At 38.9% G+C, this 25,000-nt stretch overlaps 1 protein-coding gene across 1 annotated transcript in view; it reads left to right on the top strand.

The window, feature by feature from the left end:
- Nucleotides 1-25,000, top strand: part of tmem117 (transmembrane protein 117) — a 72,275-nt gene that overhangs the window by 33,108 nt on the left and 14,167 nt on the right. The window contains exon 4 of the mRNA XM_067436356.1: nt 19,939-20,038. Coding sequence (XP_067292457.1) covers nt 19,939-20,038 — 100 coding nt within the window. The remainder of the gene's footprint in view (nt 1-19,938; nt 20,039-25,000) is intronic.

The following is a 25,000-nucleotide window of genomic DNA, read 5'->3' as shown; positions in this document are numbered from 1 at the left end:
CACAAAACATGGCATTAACATGGGAAATATTCACAAAACATGGCATTTACATGGGAAATATTCACAAAACATGGCATTAACATGGGAAATATTCACAAAACATGGCATTAACATGGGAAATATTCACAAAACATGGCATTAACATGGGAAATATAAAATAAAATAAAAACATGGTAAGTCAAGGATATACATCCAAATACCACTGTAATCCTGTGGTATTATTATTATTATTATTCTATTATAGTATATCTAAAAAAAAAACATGGTATTTTAATGGTAAAAAAAAATACTATAAATTACTATGGTGAATGGACAAAAACATGGTATTATATAGTAAATATAAAGAAAATGGTATTACCACAATTAATGTTAAAAAACTATGGTAACTCAAGGGTACATATCCCTAAAACACATAATACTATGGTATAAACATTAGTGTTGTAGTCGAGACCACCTAAACCGAGACCAAGACAAGACCAAGACTTTGAAGGGCCGAGACCAAGACAAGACCAAGACTTTGAAGGGCCGAGACCGAGTCAAGACCAAGACCAAGACAGGCCGAGACCGAGTCAAGACCGAGACCAATGCATGTCCCCACACTCATGATAAAATGTGGAATATGCCTATGATTGGCACTTCTCTCGTATGTGTGGGTGTGAAAGTGTACCATGAGAGAAGTTTTGATCAAATAATCAAAAGGCATTGCAGCTTTGTGGGAATTAATCTTTTTCTTCTATAAGCAAATAACACTTAACTTTTCGTCAATGGGAGGCACTGAAGACGACGTGTCCATATTGTTTACAGTCTATGGTGGACACAAACACCAAACTGACACTAACAGAGTTTTGTGTTTTGTTTTGTGAAAAGCGCTCGTGCCCATTTTAAAACTCAAAGTTCCCTAAGAATGCTAATCTGGATGAGGTATTAATCTCAGACACAGTCCATTATGTCTTAAATGAATGTGAATAACTGGAGGTGGAATATGTATCATACAGATATGCATTAGTATGCTGCTTAAGCAAATTATTTTACATATGTACATATTTTCATTTACAAATTGAAAATGTTATTGTGCAGCTTTATTGTGCAACAACAAGGAAAAGAAACCCTGTACTTGCATTTTTTGATTAACTACAGTTTGATTTAACAAATATCTCAATGCAACGAAACAATCATTTTTTATTATCTTATGTTTATATCTCATATTATGTATGATCTCTTATATTGATGTTTCTTTTGTTCCAACAGGTTGAATTGTTTTGGTATATAATCATATCAATATTAGAAATAGCATTAACAGTTAACAAATAGCCACATTTTCTGCCATATACAATTTAATAAAATGATCAGCTAGCTAACAAACAACTTTGTTCTGTTTTCACCTCACTCCAGTCTAAACTAAATGATTTTAGACTATTTATTTTACTACACATTCAACATACATAAGCTGAAATACTGTGGATAGTTAAAACTAATAAATCTTACTCTCCACTCTTGCTAAATTGGGTAAGCGCACTTGTGTTCTCATTTCTGAGGTGTTCTGAGTAAATTATTAAACTGATTCGTTCAGTTCATTGTTGAACAGATCAGTTCTGATTACCGTCGTTAAAATGATTCGGTTCAAATGAGTCATTTGGTCGTGAATCGGACATTAGCAGACCCGTTGTGTGTGAATCACGGCTGTCAGAACATCGCGGAAGGTTTGTCACACAGAAAACACTTCATAACTGGATAGAAATTGTTTCCTGTTTATTTAATGTATGATTTATGTCAGCTGTTTAGCTGGTCAAACGTTTTTTGAGCGCAATTCACACCGAGCGGTACTTCAAAACAGTTGTCCGAACGCGCAACGTTCAACATGGATTCGGTTTTCTGAACTTTTGATTTAGCTTAATATGTGAAGTATCAGAGAGAGCTTATGTGCTTATTTTGAAGACAGAGAGAGTGCGCGCAGGGTTCTCTGCTCTTTATATGCCTTCAGCTGTGGTCTTGACCGGTCTTGAGACAAAATCCCGAGTCATCTTCGCCCGAGACCGAGACGAGACCGAGTAAAAATGCGGTCGATACCGAGACGAGACCAAGACCTTTAAAAAGTGGTCTCGAGACCGGTCTCGAGACCAAGACCGATCTCGAGTACTACAACACTAATAAACATGGTAAATATAAAAAAGACGTTACCAAAGTAAATGTTTTAAAAAACAACAATGTGGTAATTCAATGGTACTCGTCCAAAAAGCACTGTAATACTATCTTGAATGTCCAAAAGCATGGTATTAACACTGTAAATATAAAAAAACATGGTATTACCATAGTAAATGTAAAAAAACAACAACAAAAAAAACAATAAAAAAACATGGTAATTCAGTGTTACATGTCCAAAACCCATTGTAATACTATGGTGAATGTCCGAAAACATGGTATTAACATGGGACATATTTAAAAACAGTGTGTACATAGTAAATATTGAAAAAACATGGTTTTATTACAGGAAATGTAAAAAAATAAAAACCCCACTGTAATTCAATGGTACTCGTCCAAAAACCACTGTAATACTATCCTGAATGTCCAAAAACATGGTATTACAATAGTAAATGTTATAAAACATGGTTATTCAATGGTACACATCCAAAACCCATTGTGATTACTATGGTGAATGTCTAAAAACATGGTATTACCATGGGAAATATTCACAAAACATGGCATTAACATGGGAAATATTCACAAAACATGGCATTAACATGGGAAATATTCACAAAACATGGCATTAACATGGGAAATATTCACAAAACATGGCATTAACATGGGAAATATTCACAAAACATAGCATTAACATGGGAAATATTCACAAAACATGGCATTAACATGGGAAATATTCACAAAACATGGCATTAACATGGGAAATATTCACAAAACATGGCATTAACATGGGAAATATTCACAAAACATAGCATTAACATGGGAAATATTCACAAAACATGGCATTAACATGGGAAATATTCACAAAACATGGCATTAACATGGGAAATATTTAAAAACATGGTTTTACCACAGGAAATATAAAAAAAAACATGGTACGTCAAGGATATACATCCAAAAACCACTGTAATCCTGTGGTGTTATTATTATTATATTATATTATATCTAAAAAAACATGGTATTTTAATGGTACAAAAAAATACTATAATACTATGGTGAATGGACAAAAACATGGTATTACATAGTAAATATAAAGAAAATGGTATTACCACAATTAATGTTAAAAAACTATGGTAACTCAAGGGTACATATCCCTAAAACACATAATACTATGGTATAAACATGGTAAATATTAAAAAAAGACGTTACCAAAGTAAATGTTTTAAAAAACAACAATGTGGTAATTCAATGGTACTCGTCCAAAAACCACTGTAATACTATCTTGAATGTCCAAAAGCATGGTATTAACATGGTAAATATAAAAAAACATGGTATTACCATAGTAAAGTTAAAAAAAACAATAAAAAACAATAAAAAAACATGGTAATTCAGTGTTACATGTCCAAAACCCATTGTAATACTATGGTGAATGTCCGAAAACATGGTATTAACATGGGACATATTTAAAAACAGTGTGTACATAGTAAATATTGAAAAAACATGGTTTTACTACAGGAAATGTAAAAAAACCCCACTGTAATTCAATGGTACTCGTCCAAAAACCACTGTAATACTATCTTGAATGTCCAAAAGTATGGTATTAACATGGGAAATATTGAAAAAAACATGGTATTACTATAGTAAATGTTATTAAACATGGTATTACTATAGTAAATGTTATAAAACATGGTATTACTATAGTAAATGTTATAAAACATGGTTATTCAATGGTACACATCCAAAAACCATTGTGATTACTATGGGAAATATTCACAAAACATGGTAATTCTAAGGTGCCAGTCTAGGGTAGTTGTATTATGATTCATGTTCAAAAACGCTGCCGTCTCATGGCAACATGAGGGTTAGTAAATGATGCCAGAATTTGTTATGGGCTAAACAAAACTAGGTCACATTTTTAAAGAATTTGATCTGAACCAGAGAATCAATTCGGGGAAGAAAAACAGATGTGTTATGTAGGCCAGGGGCGTGGCCTGTGCTGAAGGGGTGGGGACTGTGTGGAAGGGGGCGGGGCCAGTGATTCCTCACAGGTCAGCCCAGCTGGAGACGAGCCGCTTTCACCGTTACTGTGACAACTGCAGAACTCCTGTGAGATTAACAGATGCACATATAGGCCGTGTGTGTGTGTGTGTGTGTGTGTGTGTGTGTGTGTGTGTGTGTGTGTGTGTGTGTGTGTGTGTGTGTGTGTGTGTGTGTGTGTGTGTGTGTGTGTGTGTGTGTGTGTGTGTGTGTGTGTGTGTGTGTGTGTGTGATGGGTAGGTTTAGGGGCAGTGTGAGGAGACAGAAAATACGGTTTGTTCAGTATAAAAACCATTACGCCTATGGAATGACCCCATATGTCACAAAAACAAGTGTGTGTGTGTGTGTGTGACCAGCAGCCAGACTAACCGCTCAGCATCATCATCATGTTAAGTGCTGTTTTACAAGCTGCTGGTCCCATAAATCAGGCCGTTTCTGCACGAGGAGCTGTCTAATCTAACACTCGCTGCTGCTTATAAAACTTTGGCAAATTCTGCCTTTAGTCCCGAACGAGGTTCCCTGAGGGAGAGCCACAGAAGTCTGCTTAATTTACGTGTGTGTGTGTGTGTGTGTGTGTGTGTGTGTGTGTGTGTGTGTGTGTGTGTGTGTGTGTGTGTGTGTGTGTGTGTGTGTGTGTGTGTGTGTGTGTGTGTGTGTGTGAGTGAGAGAGAGTGGGGAACATTTACTTCCTAATTCCTCATAATAGTCAGCTTCGGTTATTCTGTTTTAAAACGGCAAACGGAAACTCGCCTAAATGAGAGCAGATAATACAGCGCTGGCATTCACGCACTTATTGGTTTGCATTTGTTCGTGTCGATCTGGCATGATGCGATGATCAGATTCTGACATGAAGAAGATGCTTACAATAGAGGAGCAGATCAATCAATCAATCATCTTTATTTCTATCGCTCTTCTCCAGCGCCGATTGTGTCAGAGCAGCTTCAGTGTTAAACAGGACAATACTGCAGCAGAATTAGATTTGGCTGTACAGTCGTACTGGAGTAAACAGTGATGTTATCAGCTTATTTTAATTTATCATAGAGAGACAATGTTGGCAGATCAGTATTATAGTTTATAGAATTAAATAAGACCTAATTCATACATTTGATTTGTATATTTAGTTAAATAACAGAGTAAAACTTCAGTGATGATAAATGTGGCTTAAATTCTTATTCTTGAGGAACTGATTGGAAAATCGGATTAATAATGTCAGCTGATGATGTAAATTCCCTTCTAGAAGATTAATTCTAGAAAATGTGGCCTGTTAAAGTAATACTTTAGCCCATTTCTACATGTACACGTGCGTGATGACGGTGAGTAAAGTCAAGCGGCAGCTGGTTTTCCTCTCTGTATTGTGACATATATCTGAGGGAACCAGTGTTGGGCGGGGCTTAGTTCTATGCATCAGTTGTTGATTGGATGTTGAGATGTGGGCGGGGCTTAGTTCTATGCATCAGTTGTTGATTGGATGTTGAGATGTGGGCGGGGCTTAGTTCTATGCATCAGTTGTTGATTGGATGTTGGGATGTGGGCGGGGCTTAGTTCTATGCATCAGTTGTTGATTGGATGTTGGGATGTGGGCGGGGCTTAGTTCTATGCATCAGTTGTTGATTGGATGTTGGGATGTGGGCGGGGCTTAGTTCTATGCATCAGTTGTTGATTGGATGTTGGGATGTGGGCGGGGCTTAGTTCTATGCATCAGTTGTTGATTGGATGTTGAGATGTGGGCGGGGCTTAGTTCTATGCATCAGTTGTTGATTGGATGTTGGGATGTGGGCGGGGCTTAGTTCTATGCATCAGTTGTTGATTGGATGTTGAGATGTGGGCGGGGCTTAGTTCTATGCATCAGTTGTTGATTGGATGTTGGGATGTGGGCGGGGCTTAGTTCTATGCATCAGTTGTTGATTGGATGTTGAGATGTGGGCGGGGCTTAGTTCTATGCATCAGTTGTTGATTGGATGTTGGGATGTGGGCGGGGCTTAGTTCTATGCATCAGTTGTTGATTGGATGTTGAGATGTGGGCGGGGCTTAGTTCTATGCATCAGTTGTTGATTGGATGTTGAGATGTGGGCGGGGCTTAATTCTATGCATCAGTTGTTGATTGGATGTTGAGATGTGGGTGGGGCTTAGTTCTTTGCATTAGTTGTTGATTGGATGTTGAGATGTGGGCGTGGCTAAGTTCTATGCATCAGTTGTTGATTGGATGTTGGGATGTGGGCGTGGCTTAGTTCTATGCATCAGTTGTTTATTGGATGTTGAGGTGTGGGCAGGGTTTAGTTCTATGCATCAGTTGTTGATTGGATGTTGGGATGTGGGCGTGGCTTAGTTCTATGCATCAGTTGTTTATTGGATGTTGGGATGTGGGCGTGGCTTAGTTCTATGCATCAGTTGTTTATTGGATGTTGGGATGTGGGCGGGGCTTAGTTCTATGCATCAGTTGTTGATTGGATGTTGGGATGTGGGCGGGGCTTAGTTTTTATGGATCAGTTGTTGATTGGATGTTGAGATGTGGGTGTGGCTCTCAATAACTGATCTTGCAGTGGATTCTAAAAAGGGGCGGGTTTAAACAGACTAAATGAACGGAGACGTTATGATGTTCTGATGAAAAATGAAACATGCTGCTAGTGAAACGTGGATTAATCGTTTTAATCGATTAATAAGGTCAAAAACATGCTTGCTTTGTGTACCATAGTATTACCATGGTTTTTAGACAAGTACCATTGAATTACTATGTTATTTTACATTTACTGTGGTAAAACCATGTTTTGTTTTTTTACATTTCCAGTGTTTTTGGAAATTCGCTGTCAAATGATGTTGGATTTTGGACATGTACCATTGAATTACCATGTTTTTTTGAACATTTACTATGGTAATAATACCATGTTTTTGGACATCCACCATAGTATTATGATATATTTTGGACATGTGCCATTGAATTACCATGTTTTATTTTTTATTTACTATGGTAATACCATGTTTTGGGACATCCACCATAGTGTTATGACATATTTTGCACATGTACCATTGAATTACCATGTTTTATGAACATTTACTATGGTAATGACATGTTTTGGACATTCACTGTAGTATTTTGATATATTTTGGACATGTACCGTTGAATGACCATGTTTTTATATATATTTACTATGGTAATACCATGTTTTATGAACATTTACTATGGTAATACCATGTTTTTATATATATTTACTATGGTAATACCATATTTCTAGCCGTGTTCCACATAGAGAGAGTCATTAAAAATGAATCGCATATGCGTGGATGAATTATTCACAACCAGATCAAAACATGCGATTAGAAAATAGCCGCCTTTAAGTGTTCTAGATGGATTCTCGTAGGGAACCGTCCAGATCGTAGTTCCTATAAAGGCCCGTGAGGCTCTTGGAAGTGTTTTAGAGACGGCGTCTAATTAAAATTCAGCTCTGCCTCGGGAGCCGGTGAGAATGGCACAAACATCTCTGAGGCCGTTCCCCAGAATCAGACCCGTTTCGTCTGCTGGCCTGAGAATACACCAAAGCCAAACGCACATTTTAGCAGCGACTGTCTGAATTTGTCAAATCATGACGTGGACATTTTGTTCTCCGTGAGCCTTGGACTCATTAGCAGGCGCTCGGGAGCATCATTCATATTAATTCTCCCGGCTGGAGCGTGTCTGTTCATCAGTAATCCTGTCACGGGTCTCAGAGCTCCAGGAGCGAGGGGCTCTGCACCGGAGCCTCTCCCCAGCCACACTCGCCTCATCTGGGCTTGCTGTTTCCGTCAGGAACGGCTCGTGTTGTGTGTTGTTGATCCGAATCGACTCGTGCAGCATATGTGACCTCATTTTATACCAGTGCGTCTCATATTTCATAAACCGGGCTGCTGGGGAACTATAATTAACAGAAGAGACTCTAGGGAGTCGTTTGGATAAACCGCATGTGCACGAGCGAGCTGGTGAACATTATTTGGTTACATGTGTTACCTATATATATATTAGGGATGCCACAATTCTCAATATTATATTGAACCGTTCGGTACGGCATTCACTTTTGAATTGCAGTTTTGCATTCAATTAATTATTTCCATTTCTCTCCGTTTGAAATATTCCTCTCAGTTTATCTCGGCTCTGTTTGAGTGAGCCTGTGAGTCTACGCGCTGATATGAGCAAATATCCAATGCACTAAAGTTAGCGGGTGTCAGCAGCGTTTTAAAGCCTTGCCGGTTAAACATTTCATTGGTGTTTTACATGTGCTGAGCGCACACTAAAAGCCTGGACTAAGTGTCTTACTGCACTAATACTGTCAAACACACACATACAGTCTTGTTCAAAATAATAGCAGTACAATGTGACTAACCAGAATAATCAAGGTTTTTAGTATATTTTTTATTGCTACGTGGCAAACAAGTTACCAGTAGGTTCAGTAGATTGTCAGAAAACAAACAAGACCCAGCATTCATGATATGCACGCTCTTAAGGCTGTGCAATTGGGCAATTAGTTGAAAGGGGTGTGTTCAAAAAAATAGCAGTGTCTACCTTTGACTGTACAAACTCAAAACTATTTTGTACAAACATTTTTTTTTTCTGGGATTTAGCAATCCTGTGAATCACTAAACTAATATTTAGTTGTATGACCACAGTTTTTTAAAACTGCTTGACATCTGTGTGGCATGGAGTCAACCAACTTGTGGCACCTCTCAGCTGTTATTCCACTCCATGATTCTTTAACAACATTCCACAATTCATTCACATTTCTTGGTTTTGCTTCAGAAACAGCATTTTTGATATCACCCCACAAGTTCTCAATTGGATTAAGGTCTGGAGATTGGGCTGGCCACTCCATAACATTAGTTTTGTTGGTTTGGAACCAAGACTTTGCCCGTTTACTAGTGTGTTTTGGGTCATTGTCTTGTTGAAACAACCGTTTCAAGGGCATGTCCTCTTCAGCATAGGGCAACATGACCTCTTCAAGTATTTTAACATATGCAAACTGATCCATGATCCCTGGTATGCGATAAATAGGCCCAACACCATAGTAGGAGAAACATGCCCATATCATGATGCTTGCACCTCCATGCTTCACTGTCTTCACTGTGTACTGTGGCTTGAATTCAGAGTTTGGGGGTCGTCTCACAAACTGCCTGTGGCCCTTGGACCCAAAAAGAACAATTTTACTCTCATCAGTCCACAAAATGTTCCTCCATTTCTCTTTAGGCCAGTTGATGTGTTCTTTGGCAAATTGTAACCTCTTCTGCACATGCCTTTTTTTTAACAGAGGGACTTTGCGGGGGATTCTTGAAAATAGATTAGCTTCACACAGACGTCTTCTAACTGTCACAGTACTTACAGGTAACTCCAGACTGTCTTTGATCATCCTGGAGGTGATCATTGGCTGAGCCTTTGCCATTCTGGTTATTCTTCTATCCATTTTGATGGTTGTCTTCCGTTTTCTTCCACGTCTCTCTGGTTTTGCTCTCCATTTTAAGGCATTGGAGATCATTTTAGCTGAACAGCCTATCATTTTTTGCACCTCTTCATAGGTTTTCCCCTCTCTAATCAACTTTTTAATCAAAGTACGCTGTTCTTCTGAACAATGTCTTGAACGACCCATTTTCCTCAGCTTTCAAATGCATGTTCAACAAGTGTTGGCTTCATCCTTAAATAGGGGCCACCTGATTCACACCTGTTTCTTCACAAAATTGATGACCTCAGTGATTGAATGCCACACTGCTATTTTTTTGAACACACCCCTTTCAACTAATTGCCCAATTGCACAGCCTTAAGAGCGTGCATATCATGAATGCTGGGTCTCATTTGTTTTCTGAGAATCTACTGAACCTACTGGTAACTTGTTTGCCACGTAGCAATAAAAAAATATACGAAAAACCTTGATTATTCTGGTTAGTCACTTTGTACTGCTATTATTTTGAACAATACTGTACACAGTCAGTTATGTCTAAAGTGAAAGTAAAATCGCGTGTGTATGAGATGAGCAGGTCTTAGGAGCGCAGACTAGTGATTGTGAACGCTTGTCCTTAAAGGGACAGCTCACCTCTAAAATTATAGAGGTATTAGTGGGGTTAACCCTTAAATGCATACCTCGGGTCGTTAGCGACCCGAGACGTCATTCACTACCCTGCTCCTTATTATTTTTTTAAAGTTAGACATCAACCTTCTTAGTATTCCTCAATCAATCCATTTTAAAAAATATAACAAGAAAAAAATTATAGTTATACTTGATTGCCTGTTTTTTCACTAGTTTTTTGTCAAAATTGTATAGGGTCGCTAACGACCCGCGGTGTGTAGGATTGTACGTATATATTTTTTTGCACTATGATAAATGAATCTATAATGACGAAATCGGGCACAATTCACCTTTATTCCACAATGTCTGATACGCAATGATGAAGTGACGTTTCACTCATAGTTACCTCTGACAGAAAACGAAACAATAATAATTATAATCTGCAAAACTTGAAATGACTCAGTGATTTACAGCAGAGAGGGAGAACTGAACACAATCAGATATTAGTGCCAATGGCCCTCATCTATCAAAAGTGCGTACACCAGATTTCCAGCGTACACCCAAACCCACGGTGACTGAGATTTATCAATATGGACGTTGGCGTACGGCACGCTCAAATCCTACGCCAGCTCAGGAGGTGGTGTACGCACACACACACACACACACACACACACACACACGCTCCAATCCTACGCCAGCTCAGGAGGTGGTGTACGCACACACACACACACACACACACACACACACACGCTCCAATCCTACGCCAGCTCAGGAGGTGGTGTACGCACGTTTGAGTTAGTGCGAAAATGCGCAGAAAAACAATTCCTAACACCACAAAACGCACTGGCAAGATATGCTATATTATGACCCACTGTAAAAAACCACAACAACAACATTCAGTGTTTATTTTTGTGAAACATGAACGCCAATGTTTGTCGACGTTTCAGGCCCGTCTGGCCCGGCAGCTGCGCACGGACTGGGACTAAAATAATTCAGACTGACAAAATGATAAAAATGACCTTCTTCTTTTAAATAATAATAAAATCAATAAAAACGGCATTCTTCTTCTGAATAACAAGCATCATTAAGAATAAAAATCATAATAATAAGAAGAAGAATCTTACAAATTGTAATGTAATTATTAATGTGAATGAATCTTACTCCACATCACATTATCATCACTATTGTACACCCCAATACATGTGCCGTGACACGAAATTAAATGCTAATTGTTTCAAAACGTGCTGTAAAATAATGCAGTGATGGTAATTTATCATCCAAACAGCTTTAAACTGCTGGAGTGCGCTTCTCAACCTCCACACTATTAAGAGTACTCGTAATTTGGGTCCACATTTTGTTTTTGTGAGCGCCTTTAATCCCACTCTTTAAACTCCCAAATAAAACCATTTCGGGTTTTTCCACTTCCCTGGTGATGGTCTCGATGGGCGCGTCTCAATCATCTCACTAGTTCAGTAGTCAGGGCACTGATCAGGGAGTCAGCCCGTTGACTTATGTCCTAATCAGTGCCCTGACTAGTGGACTAGTGAGATGATTGAGCGCGCCCGATCTCCACGTCGGAGAAGTTTCGCTTCTTTGCCGTCTTCTGTTTGTCCATGGCGTAAAATGAGGGCGTGGGGGAGGCGGAGACTTGAATATATAGGGGCGTGTTATTCTAATGACGATCGTTTTCAGCCGCAGCATTTATCAAGGGCAGGTATTGCGTACACCTGAATTGCAGAGGTGCGCACAGTTTCATAAATCAGGCGGTGAGAGGAGTGTAAGCATAATCTTACACCAACATATACACCCGTTTCTACGCAAGATTGATAAATGAGGGCCATTGTCTCTTGATGATGGATGTGGTCAAGAAGCTGTCAGTGATCAAAATATTGATTTTGAAGACGTTGAATAAGAGTTTGGAGAATATGCTCGAGATGGCGAATATACTGGTAAACGAGCTCTGATGACGAGATGATGATGGGATTAAACATCTGCTCAAACTGAACCCTTCCAAGCTCCAAAAGGGAACGAAATAGGTTTGATTTTATTCTTCTGTAAGTGTTCCTCTAACATCAGGAGTTTTATATATTATCACGACAGGTAGAGCTCTATCCATGTTAAATATAGACCCGGGTCGCTAACGACCCGAATATGTAAGAATGTTTGGCGAAACAGTCATGCATTTAAAAGTTAATAAAGTAATAATACAGTAGCTTTCAATCAATGTATATTGAATATTGAAGACTAGGGCTGTGTGGTATTACCTTTGGAACTTGAGCATATCAAAATGTGGTATTAAATGGTGCATGTCCAGAAACATGGTATTAATGGGAAATGAGCAAAAAAACATGGCTTTACTACTATAGCAAAAGACAAAAACATGTTTCTAACAGGGCAAATGTTTAAAATACACGGCATTGCCACGGGAAACGTGTGAAAATGTGTCAACATGTCAAAAACGTGGTGATACCACAGGGAATGCCCAAAAAACATGGGATTGTTATGGTATATGTCCAAAAATCGTTTGGTACGTGTCATAAAACATGCCGGTATTAATGTGGAAACGTTTAGTTAAAAAAAAAAAAAAAGGTAAATGTTCAGAAAAATGTGGTATTGCCTTTGGAACTTTAAATGGCACCATTGAACTTATCAAAACGTGGTATTAAATGGTCTAAATAGTCCAAAAAAAACATGGTATTACTATGATCCATATCCAGAAACGTGGTATTAACATGGGAAATTCATGGTTTTACCATGGTAAATGTTCAGAAAACACATTACTTCCATGGAACATGTTAAACACGTGGTTATACCCTAGTGTATGTTCAAAAAACATGGGATTATAATGGTACATGTCCAAAAATCACTAACACCGTGGTGCATAAAACATGGTATTAATTAGGAAATGTCAAAAAATAAAGCATGGCATTGTGTTCCAAAGCAAAAATGGGTAACACTTCACAATAAAGTTGTATTAGTTAACATTAGTTAAGGCATTAGTTAACATGAACTAACGATGAACAACATTAGTTCATAAAAATACAGCTGCTTATGTTAGTTCACACTGCATTAACTAATCTTAGCAAGGTTTAATAATGCATTAATGTTGAAATTAACATTAACTAAGATAAGTAAATGGTTTATAAGTGCACTTCATTCTTAGTTCATGTTAACTAATGTACCTTATTGTAAATTGTGACCCAAAAATGTGGTGAACATGTCCAAAAGTCATGGTATTTCAGTGTCATGTCCATTAAAAACATGCTAATAGTTTTTTTTTGTCTGAGCTGATGTGACTTTGTCAGGACACCCAGCAGCACTGCATTAAAATTACAGCCGTAATGAATAAATGAAGACATGAGACGCTAATCAGTGTGTGTGTGTGTGTGTGTGTGTGTGTGTGTGTGTGTGTGTGTGTGTGTGTGTGTGTGTGTGTGTGTGTGTGTGTGTGTGTGTGTGTGTGTGTGTGTGAGACATATGAGGACACAAATGTGTATAATGCCATGGGTATGACACAGGTATTACAGGAGAGGGTGAAATATGAGGACATTACCCATGGCCCCACTTTTCAAAAGGCTTATAAATGTGATGGTAGGTTGAGGGGCAGTGTGTGTGTGTGTGTGTGTGTGTGTCAGCCATATCACACTATTCCCCTGCATTTTCACAGAAAAAAAAACAGCGAGCTAAACTAGTATCTCTTACATGCTAACACATGTGTGAGCGCCGGATGGGTCCCGTATTATCGATTATCTCCGTGCCCTTGGTGGACGGCTCTCAGCGGGCTGGCCGTGGTCCACAACCGCAGGGTTTCACACTGACTTAATGCGGCAATAAATCTTCGTTCTAATCAAAGTGGCTTTATCGGTGCGCGGGGAGAAAGTGATAAGTCTGCGTTTGGACGTGTGCTCTAATGACGGCCCTTCTGGACAGAATACAGATTCAATCTCACGCATTATGAGGCCATAAAGACCACACACGGGTCAAGCGCTCGCTTGCCTTACAGATGCGTCAGACATCAGCTAATGCGGGTGAAGCCTTGATAAACACGTTACAGGATGAACGCGGTTCAGGATGAAATCATTTAATATATGCCATTTTTATTTTTTATTTATTTGATTAAGGGTTATTATAGTAAAAGCCTATTCTTTAAATAAAATAAACAAACTGAAATGGAATATATATACATATATATATTTAAAAGGGTTTCTCAGTTTCTCTGAGATCATCATAGTTTGGCTTCAACTAGAAAATACAATATATTTTTTGTGTTCCCATTCGTTTAATTAGCAAAAGAGAAACCCCACAACTTTCAAAAAGAGGAAAACTAAAGAGAGAGATTGATAACGGCACAGCTAGAAGAGAGAAAGATGTTAATTATATATCATTCCTAGAGCGTGTGTGTGTGTGTGTGCGTGCGTGCGTGCGTGTGCGCAGGGCCGGCCCTGACCAATTTGCTCTGACCCAAGGCAGCAAATTTGAACAAATTGGTCATATACAGTGTGTATATATATATATATATATATAATTTTTTTTAAAGGCTGATGAAAGTTAACCTATACGAAATTACCAGTTATGCCACATTACTACAGCCTAAACACAAATAGAGTAATTGCATCTAATATTTGTGCACAAACTTGTTTGAGAAATTGCTGAAGTGTTTGTTTTCCAGTAGATGGCAGCAATCTTCCACTAAACTACGCACGTTCATGTTTTCACCATGAAATAAACTAAGAAATGTAGATATTTAGTGTGAATTTTACAAAAATCTATATATAAATATCACTACTAATTTTGGAAAAAACATTTAAAAAAAATGCCACATATCCCCTTAAAAATGCCCAGCTGTAGAGTAAAAACATTAGGCTATTAAAAAGTGATATGTTTTTTGTTCACTCCTTATTTAGCCCTGTCTCTTCCCCCCTAATGCGTTCAACAAACCATAGGATACATTTATAGGTAGAATATTTTTTTATCTGAAGAAAACATTAATGTTTCTTGTCCTCTCCCATTGACAGTATAGTTAATTATCACATTAAATCACATTATAAATTAAACAAAGGTTTATTAGTTTGCCTGATTATTTTTATCGGTAGTTTAACATTTTAATCCTAAAACAGCTGCCAAATAGGAAATGCTTAGTTTAGCTACCACACCATACCTGGAGGAGGTCCATATTCCACGAGTGGCCCCTTTAAGAGCTGCGCGTTCCCCATTGAACTGCCGGTATTTTGTGTGTGTGCGCCAAACTGTGCCACGATTCACATAAACAGTGAGAGAAACACGGACTCGAGAGCGCTGTTGTTCAGAAAGTAACCTGCGTATTAGTTTTAGCCTTTTGTAATGTATTTAGTTCAATAAAACACATGTACTGTAAGCGGTGATGGTGTTAATGATCGACCTGAGTGAGAATGAGCTTCAGTGAATCGCGCTCGGACTGCAGAGAATGTGCTCAGTGAAAAAACGCATTCTTCTTTCGACCTAAAATGAAAAGGGCAGGGCTTTGACGCAGACGCGCTTGTAAAATGAAATGGAAAAATGATTTACTATAATTTACTACAGCTTGTAATGTGAAAACTGTATTTGTCAATAATGCTCTGACATGTGAATTTTATCCAAGTTAGATACGTAAAATAAAAAATAAAAAAGAGACAATTTTCTACCATTACAAACATTTTCTCGCACACCCCCGGTGGTCAGTCTGCGCACCCCAGTTTGGGAATCGCTCCATTACATCGAATGAGATGAATGAAATAAATCTAAGCTGTCGTTTAGTCTTTATTTATAATTAAAAAATATATAATCACATGCGGCTATTGACTGACCACGAACAGCTAGCCTAACTTTAGCTAGCCTAGCTAGCCTAACTTTAGCTAGCCTAGCTAGACTAACTTTTTTCATTCGTTAATGTCTCGCGGCCTTGCTGTTTGTTTCTTTTTCTTTTTAACAATTCAATTTTGGGCTAAAAGTGTATTAATGAATAATGTACAGAGTAAAATATTACAAAAAATGGATTAGTAATGCCTTACACTTCTGCATTACAGTAAAAAGTGATGTTTCTCTAATGCAGTCCTTTGGTAACGCGTTACCCCCCACTCTGCATATGATATCTCTTGTTTCTGCGTCTTCTTCGCCTGTGCTTTAATCTGACGACTCAGATATGTAGTCTTTACCGCTAAATCATCATTGTGAACAGCATATTAGTGTATTCATTGACCAGGATTGCTCTGTGAAAATGGCTCATGCAATGTTGTATTTTGTTAAATTTGATTACTTTATTTGATTTCTGTATAATAGGCTATTATTAGTTGTTGGCTAAATTTTTAATTTCATTGATAACAGTTTTTCTGTTGTTTTTATTCTATTGTTTTTTTTTAATTCTTTTATTGTATTACTGAACATTTTAAACTCACTGTGATTGGCTGACAGTGAAATCGCTCTGAAAGATCAGACAATATGCGCGAGTGCTGATTTTTCTGCATTCACGCCTTTGAAGCGAATTCGCATCTGACGCCCGAGTTGAACATTTTGAACTTTGGCGTCAATTTGCGGCGCGTTAACCAATGAGGAGCCTGCTTGCTGCGGTCATGTGGTAAAATGACATGAAGAGAAACACCGCATAATTAAAAAATACTGTTATTTTGCCACTAAATATAGTTTTAATGCTTTTCAGTTGATAATGTTGTTGTTTAAAGCTAAAATATGTGGTTTATTTATAAAGACAGCGGCAATTAAAAAAAAAAAAATCTTGCATTTTTGGAGTTGAGCTCCAGGCGATCAGTGCTAGGGCTGTGTATTGCCAAGAATCTGGCGATACGATTCATTGGGTTGCAATACGATACATTGGGTTACGATACGATACATTGGGTTACGATACGATACATTGGGTTACGATACGATATATTGGGTTACGATACGATACATTGGGTTACGATACGATACATTGGGTTACGATACGATACATTGGGTTACGATACGATACATTGGGTTACGATACGATACATTGGGTTACGATACGATACATTGGGTTGCAATACGATACATTGGGTTAGGATACGATACATTGGGTTGCAATACGATACATTGGGTTAGGATACGTTACATTGGGTTGCAATACGATACATTGGGTTACGATACGATATATTGAGTTACGATACGATATATTGGGTTACGATACGATACATTGCGATATTGTACGAGGGAAAAAATATTTTTTTCGAAAGATTAATTTAAAAGAATAAAGAACGCAACCATATGCATTAAACATGACAAGTAACTGTTTTATTTCATTAATACAGTATCGTTTATATCACTAATCACTATTTTGTGCAATCCAGGTAAAGGGAAATAAAAATGTGACTGCAGGATTCTTTGTGTGTACATGTTTTAACGGTTCACAGTAAAGCAGTATTTCTGTTTTTCTGTGGTTTAATTTAAACATAAAGCCACAAATCTTGGATGTAAATATATAAATACTGATACAGTGTGTTTGAGAGTCGATACGGTATCGCCAAACAAAATATCGCGATACTCACTTATATCGATATTTCCTTACACCCCTAATCAGCGGTGCTCGTTAACCCCAGCGAGCGCAGCCCTTCCTGGGCTAGATCTTCTGGCGTTTGCCGCTGGATGTCTCTGTAGAGGTTAAACATGAGATGTAATTTGTCTTGTGTGCATCTAATGAGCGATCTGTGGTGTAATGAATCTATTGTTGCCTACCAAATCATTTTGACAGGGCAAAGTGAAGTTTCATAACTTAATTTTTTTTAAGTATATAAAAATATACAAAAATAGTACAGATCCATGCATCGGCGTAAATTGCGGGTGGGACGGGTGGGACATGTCCCCACCACTTTTTTAAAACATCTTGCTTCACGGATGAACCTAACTAATACAAACAAAACATCTCTGGTTAACTAGAAGAGCATCATTGTGTCCGTTTGTTAAATAAGAGGCGATCTGGCGCTCGTTGCCGCTGTTATCAGTGGAGCAGATTTCTCTCGCGGCTCCTGCAGTCTTCACACAGACGAGCGCTTTAATCTAACGCTTAACGCCGCTGCGGAGACTTTCTGTTTGTTCCGGTCAGATCACGAAACAAAATGCACAAAAACTGTCCCTGTTCTTGATGTACTGATGGTATTCAGTTTTGATGAGAGAAAATAGGCTACGAGGGCAGATTAGAAACGAGAACTTCTGACACGTTTAACAGACTAGACCAGTGATTATGAGCAAAGTGTGCAAATCTAAATGCCTTTATTCACGTGAAAAATCTTGGCACAACGCAATATTGTGTTTACATGCAAAAATTAAACGAGATCTTTATCAATAAATGAACTATTTAATTGGTTTCCGGACATTTTAATACTCATTTTTCTGCAATTGTTATTGTACATATTTAACATCTGATATAACATTGTGTCAGCAATGCTACCCCGCTTAATACGCCATATTGTGCATATCATATGCACACGAAAAACTGCGTACTATATGCAGCGCCCCTCATACGTCAAAATGAGCTTTGGCGTGCATATAGTGCGCAGTTTTCCGCGTGCATGATACGCAATTTATGTCCCACCCACTTTTTAAAACAAAGTTACGCCACTGGATCCAGGTTATCCAGGTAGCGTTAATGCGTTGGCTGAACCACGTTTGTGTGGCTGTTTGTGCTTAATATTTTATTTTATGAAAATGAAAATAGGCAGAGGTGTGTTTTATGACATATTTCTCATAGAGCGCATTGAATGCCGTCTAATTCGCTTCAAATGCTCGATTTCTACGCGCGTCCAATTCGAATGTGAATAGATTCAAAATGTTTATGTGTCAAACTAGCAAAAAATGCTCTTCTTACTCAGTATTTTTGTCTTGTTTCTAGTCCAAACATCTAAAAATTCTTAACACAAGAAGTATTTACTACACGAGTAAAAGTAATCGTCTTGTTTTGGGCAAAAATACTCAAAATTAAGAGTTTTTGCGTAAAATATGATAAATAATCTGCCAATGGGGTGAGAAAAATAATCTTAATTCAAACAGAACTCTCTTCATTTTGAGTTATTTCTTCCCAAAGCAAGACATACATTGTACTTGTCTAGTAAATGTTTCTTAATGTAAGAATTTTTCAATATTTTGACTAGAAACGAGACAAAAATACTGAGTAAGAAGAGCATTTTTTTGCAGTAGACGCCATGTTGACGCTCTATTCGCGTTCGGTGTGAACGTAGCGTAAGGGTCATTAATGAGGCCCTCAGACAAAGTTTTGCTTAAGGCCCACAGAAGTCTGCGGCACAATGAACGCCACTAATGAGAAAAAAAAAGCTTGTTAAACATGTTTCCTTTACAGAATAATGGCGTTATTATCCGTAACACGCTTCAGAATGAGACCAAAAGCCCTTGTGGCACGTTCTGACACTTTTCCCGCCGTCTGTAATCCACAAACTGACGTGCATAAGCAGATTAACGAGTGTACCTGTTCAAGGCCTGTAAACACTTCTGACGGCATAAAAGCAGTGTAAAGAAGATTACATCCGCTCGCTGTCACAACATATGAGCGCTTGGCTGTGTTTTATATGCGTTGGATCATTTTCTGGAAGCGATTCCTCTCCTGAATGCAATATAAAGGCTTCTGAAGTTGTTTGTGATGACGATAGCGTGTGCTGTGGCGTTATTGAAACGCTTTATCCGGCGGATGTCGCGCCGAATTAAAGCGTTTGGAGAAGGCCTGACCGGATCTGTGTGTCTCTCTCTGCAGTCCTCATATGGTGACGGAGTACATGGGCATCAGGAACGAGAGTTTGATGAAGATGGCCGCTGTAGGGACGTGGATGGGCGATTTTGTGACCGCGTGGATGGTGAGACTCCAACCTGTCCTCATTAAACACACTCAAAACCTGCTTTACTTCCGGTAATGATCGGGGTGGATTGTGGAGTAAAGCTTAATGGAGAACGTTGGCATTTTGATGACAGATTTACAATTAGTGCACAATTACCATCGCACACCTGTAGCTAATAGATATACAGTGAAACATTTAAAAAAAAAAATAAGTTACCCGGTTGCCTTAATATATATATAAAATATTTCTTAAGTATATGCATGTGTGTTTATATATTTATATATACACTGTATAAACTTTTTATCTTTTGTCAAATCAACTAAGATAATTAATGTGGTTCATAATATTTTGAGTTGCTATTTATTAAACCAATCAACTTCCTTGTATTAACTCAAAAAATATATTTTAATCAACTCAAAATTTTAAGGCAACTAAGTATCTTTCTTTTTTAAGTTAAAAAGTATAACTAATATATAATAAGCAGCAAAACTGTTTCCAAAACGGGTAATAAATCCTCATGTGAGAGTGATTAGTGGAGGATCATGATCTCTGAAGACTGGAGGAATGATGATAAACTCAGCTTTGATCACAGGAATACATTATAATTTAAAACATATTCAAATAAAAAATAAAATAAATAAATTGTAATAATTTTTCACAATATTACTGTTTTTTTTTTCCTTCATATTTTTGATCAAATAAATGCAGGCTTGATGAGCATAAGAGGCTTCTTTCAAAAACATTACAAATTGTTTCCATATATATATATATATAATGACATTTCCATTTATTTTAATTATGGAAAAGACTACAAAAAATTCTACAAAATCACAATCACAAAGTGATATTTTATTTGTTTACATGTTATAATTTAGTTATGTTATACATTTTAATTTATACTTTTTGTAAAAGCCAATTTTCTAATTGTATTATTTATTAGACATCGGTGTATTTTATCATAATAATACAATTATAGTTCTGCATTAAAGTGATTTTACCATGTTTTTAATCAAGGTAAAACTATTTTATCTACAATACAACAATCACAAATTGTGGTATTTTATTAGTTTAGCTGCACGTCATTTGACATTAAAGTTCTGTGCGTCACATAATGCAGGTCTATGGTCACCACCTCAAAGAGGAAACACAGAGAAGTCCAAATGAAACAATCCATCATCGTAAGAACACACTGATGGCCTAAGACACGAAACGAGCGGTGTGTGTGAGAAAACCAACAGTATTTATATCGTTTTTACCTCTTGTACACCACAGGAAACGCACGCGCGCCCTCGGATCAGTCGGACGTAGTGGTGTACAAGAGGTAAAAACGATATAAATACTGTCTTAGGCCATCAGTGTGTACTTCCGATGGGGGATTGTTTCATTTGGACTTCTCTGTGTCTGCTCTTTGAGGTGGTGACCATAGACCTGCATTATGTGACGCACAGACAAGAACGCTTTGACCTAAAATGATCAAAATGGAAACGACTGGGGAAACAAATACTCCTACATCTCAGATGCCCATGAGGGAAGCTAAAGCACATCAACATTTAATTTCAAAGTGAACTATCCCTTTAAGTTAAAGTGTGTATTATGGTTTCATGTTGACTGCAGCAACTGTAAAGCTGTATGAAATAGTTTTATGAGTATTGTTGACCTTGACGAGCCTTCCCCGCCGGGTCTGACGAGCCTCTCGAATGTCTCTGTAATTATTGGTTAGTGATTGACTCTGGAGGAAAGGCGGCGAGCGTTCCCAGAGGCGGCGGAGGGAAGGAGACATTAGATATCGCCTAAACCAGCAAAGCCTCAGGCAGGAGCTGCGATAAACCCCAGAGAGAGTCGCCACATCCAGAACGCAATAATATCCTCGTTACAGCCGCAGCCGCGAAACAGTGAAATTAATAACGCTTGAGAAATATGATTAAAATGATGCTCACTCACACTGCAAGCCATTAATGTGGCGTTGCTTCATCCAGTTTACACTTCATTTACAACAGTGACATCATTTTACAGATAATCGCTTCGGTGATGCTTCACAATGAAGCCTCTTATTATTAACTAATGGGATTTTACTATAAAGTCTTAGGTCATAGTTTTGTATAAATATGCATACACACACTGATCAGGACTCCGCTAGACCCCTGAAGGTGTGCTGTGGGATCAGGCGCTAAGATGTTAGCAGCAGATCCTTTAAGTCCATGGATCGGACTTGTCTAGCTCATCCCACAGATGCTCGATTGGATTGAGATCTGGGGAATCTGGAGGCCGAGTCGACGCCTCAAACTGGTTGTTGTGCTCCTCAAACCATTCCTGAAGCATTTGTGCTTTGTGTCAGGAGCATTATCCTGCTGGAAGAGCCACAGCCACCAGAATACCGTTTCCATGAAAGGCTGAACATGGTCTCAGCAATGCTTAGGTAGGTGGAGCGTGTCAAAGTAACATCCACATGGATGGAGGACCCAAGGTTTCCCAGCAGAACATTGGCCAAAGCATCACACTGCCTCCGCCGGCTCGCCTTCTTCCCATAGTGCATCCTGGGGCCATGTGTTCCCCAGGTAAGACACACACACACACACACCCGGCCATCCACGTGATGTAGAAGAACACGTGATTCCTCAGACCAGGCCACCTTCTTCCATTGCTCCGTGGTCCAGTTCTGATGCTCACGTGCCACTGTTGGTGCTTTCGGCGGGGTCAGAGGTCACCCTATGCCGCCCCATACGCCTCAAACTGAGCTGCTCTGTGTATTCTGACAGCTTTCTATCAGAACCAGCATTAACTTCTGGAGCAGTTTGAGCTCCAGTAGCTCGTCTGTTTGATCGGACCCCACGGGCCAGCCTTCGCTCCCCACGTGCATCAATGAGCCTTGGCCGCCCATGACCCTGTGGCCGGTTCTCCACTGGTCCTCTTGGAGCACTTTTGATAGATACTGACCACTGCAGACCGGGAACAGCCCACAAGAGCTGCAGTTTTGGAGATGCTCTGACCCAGTCGTCTAGCCGTCACAATCTGGCCAAACTCGCTCAAATCCTTACGCTTGCCCATTTCTCCTGCTTCACACACATCAACTCTGAGGACTAAATGTTCACTTGCTGCCTAATATATCCCACCCACTAACAGGAGCCGTGATGAAGAGATCATCAGTGTTATTCACCGGTCATAATGTTATGCCTAATCGGTGTCTGATTAATTTAGATTTTATTATATTTTGAAAATGATTCATGAAAAGCCCTTATACATGTGATTTATTTTGTCATTTTAATATAAAACTTCTTTTGATCCCATGTTGACACTTAAGCTTAGTTAAACTCATGACGAGAGTGACGTTAAACTGACAGCTGTCACTCAAACTGATTGTTTGTAACCTATAAGCACTATTATAAATGTTGACAATCGTGGCGATGAAAACAAGTTCACTCAAGGACACGCAGGAAGCACACAATCCTTCCGACGACATCCGCCATCACACACGTTCAGACGTGTGTGTGTGTGTGTGTGTGTGTGTGTGTGTGTGTGTGTGTGTGTGTGTGTGTGTGTGTGTGTGTGTGTGTGTGTGTGTGTGTGTGTGTGTGTGTGTGTGTGTGTGTGTGTGTGTGTGTGTGTGTGTGTGTGTGTGTGTGTGTGTGTGTGTGTGACATATGAGGACACAAATGTGTATAATGCCATGGGTATGACACAGGTATTACAGGAGAGGGTGAAATATGAGGACATTACCCATGGCCCCACTTTACAAAAGGCTTATAAATCACACAGGAGGAGTTTTTATGAGAAAGTAAAAATGCAGAATGTTTCCTGTGATGGGTAGGTTTAGGGGCTGTGTGTGTGTGTGTGTGTGTGTGTGTGTGTGTGTGTGTGTGTGTGTGTGTGTGTGTGTGTGTGTGTGTGTGTGTGTGTGTGTGTGTGTGTGTCATATGAGGACACAAATGTGTATAATGCCATGGGTATGACACAGGTATTACAGGAGAGGGTGAAATATGAGGACATTACCCATGGCCCCACTTTACAAAAGGCTTATAAATCACACAGGAGGAGTTTTTATGAGAAAGTAAAAATGCAGAATGTTTCCTGTGATGGGTAGGTTTAGGGGCTGTGTGTGTGTGTGTGTGTGTGTGTGTGTGTGTGTGTGTGTGTGTGTGTGTGTGTGTGTGTGTGTGTGTGTGTGTGTCTGTCTGTCTACCGGGACATTAGTATTCCTGTGTTCAAACTGCAGCGATGAACAAAAGAGAGGAGGAGAAAAAGCGAGGGATAAAAGGAAGGAGGGAGAGAACCGAAAGACGAAGGGCGAAGAGCTTCTCAAAGTGCTGAATCGAGACATTACCGACGGCGTCTACATGCCATTAATTCAGCCCTTCATCTCGTCACAGGCGGCTGCCGTTTGGCTGAGACCTGATGAAAGATTTACACATTTATTTCACTTTCTCTTTCCCTCCCCGCAGTCTTCGGTCTTTCTTTTCTGAGGCGCGGATCCGTCCGCGGGGTGACCTCAGACAGGCCTTACGGCTCAGTCGGGCAGAACTGGAGTTCCCTTCACTAACACAGATCAGGAGTTAAACACTCACATTCATGTGTAGATACAGTTGGCATATTAGATACTATTTATTTAATCAGTTCATTTTATTATCCTAATTTGTCATAATCAAAACAAAATTTAGTGTATATGACTACTAAAATTAATTTTAAAAAACATATTAAAGGGTCATGAAACCCCCCTGCTGCAGCGGTGTTTTTTTTTAAGCGGCTTTGATTATGTTTTCAGTGTGCAATATAACATGAGTTCATGTTTCGAGTATTTTTCACACAGTTGCCTTATCTGTCCAGCGCTGTTTCCTCTGTCCTACAAACGGCCTGATGATTTCCTTGTTCTATGAAGTCCCTCCTTCAGAAACACGTAACGAGTTCTGATTGGGCCAGCGCTTCCCGTGTTGTGATTGGACAGCAGCTTAGCGCACTTTCCCCGGAAAGGTCCCGCCTCTTCCCATA

This window comes from Pseudorasbora parva, chromosome 25, assembly GCF_024679245.1.
Source record: "Pseudorasbora parva isolate DD20220531a chromosome 25, ASM2467924v1, whole genome shotgun sequence".
In the NCBI taxonomy this organism is placed as follows: domain Eukaryota; kingdom Metazoa; phylum Chordata; class Actinopteri; order Cypriniformes; family Gobionidae; genus Pseudorasbora; species Pseudorasbora parva.
The sequence above is the reverse complement of the archived record's forward strand: the minus strand, read 5'-3'. Positions and strand labels throughout refer to the sequence as shown.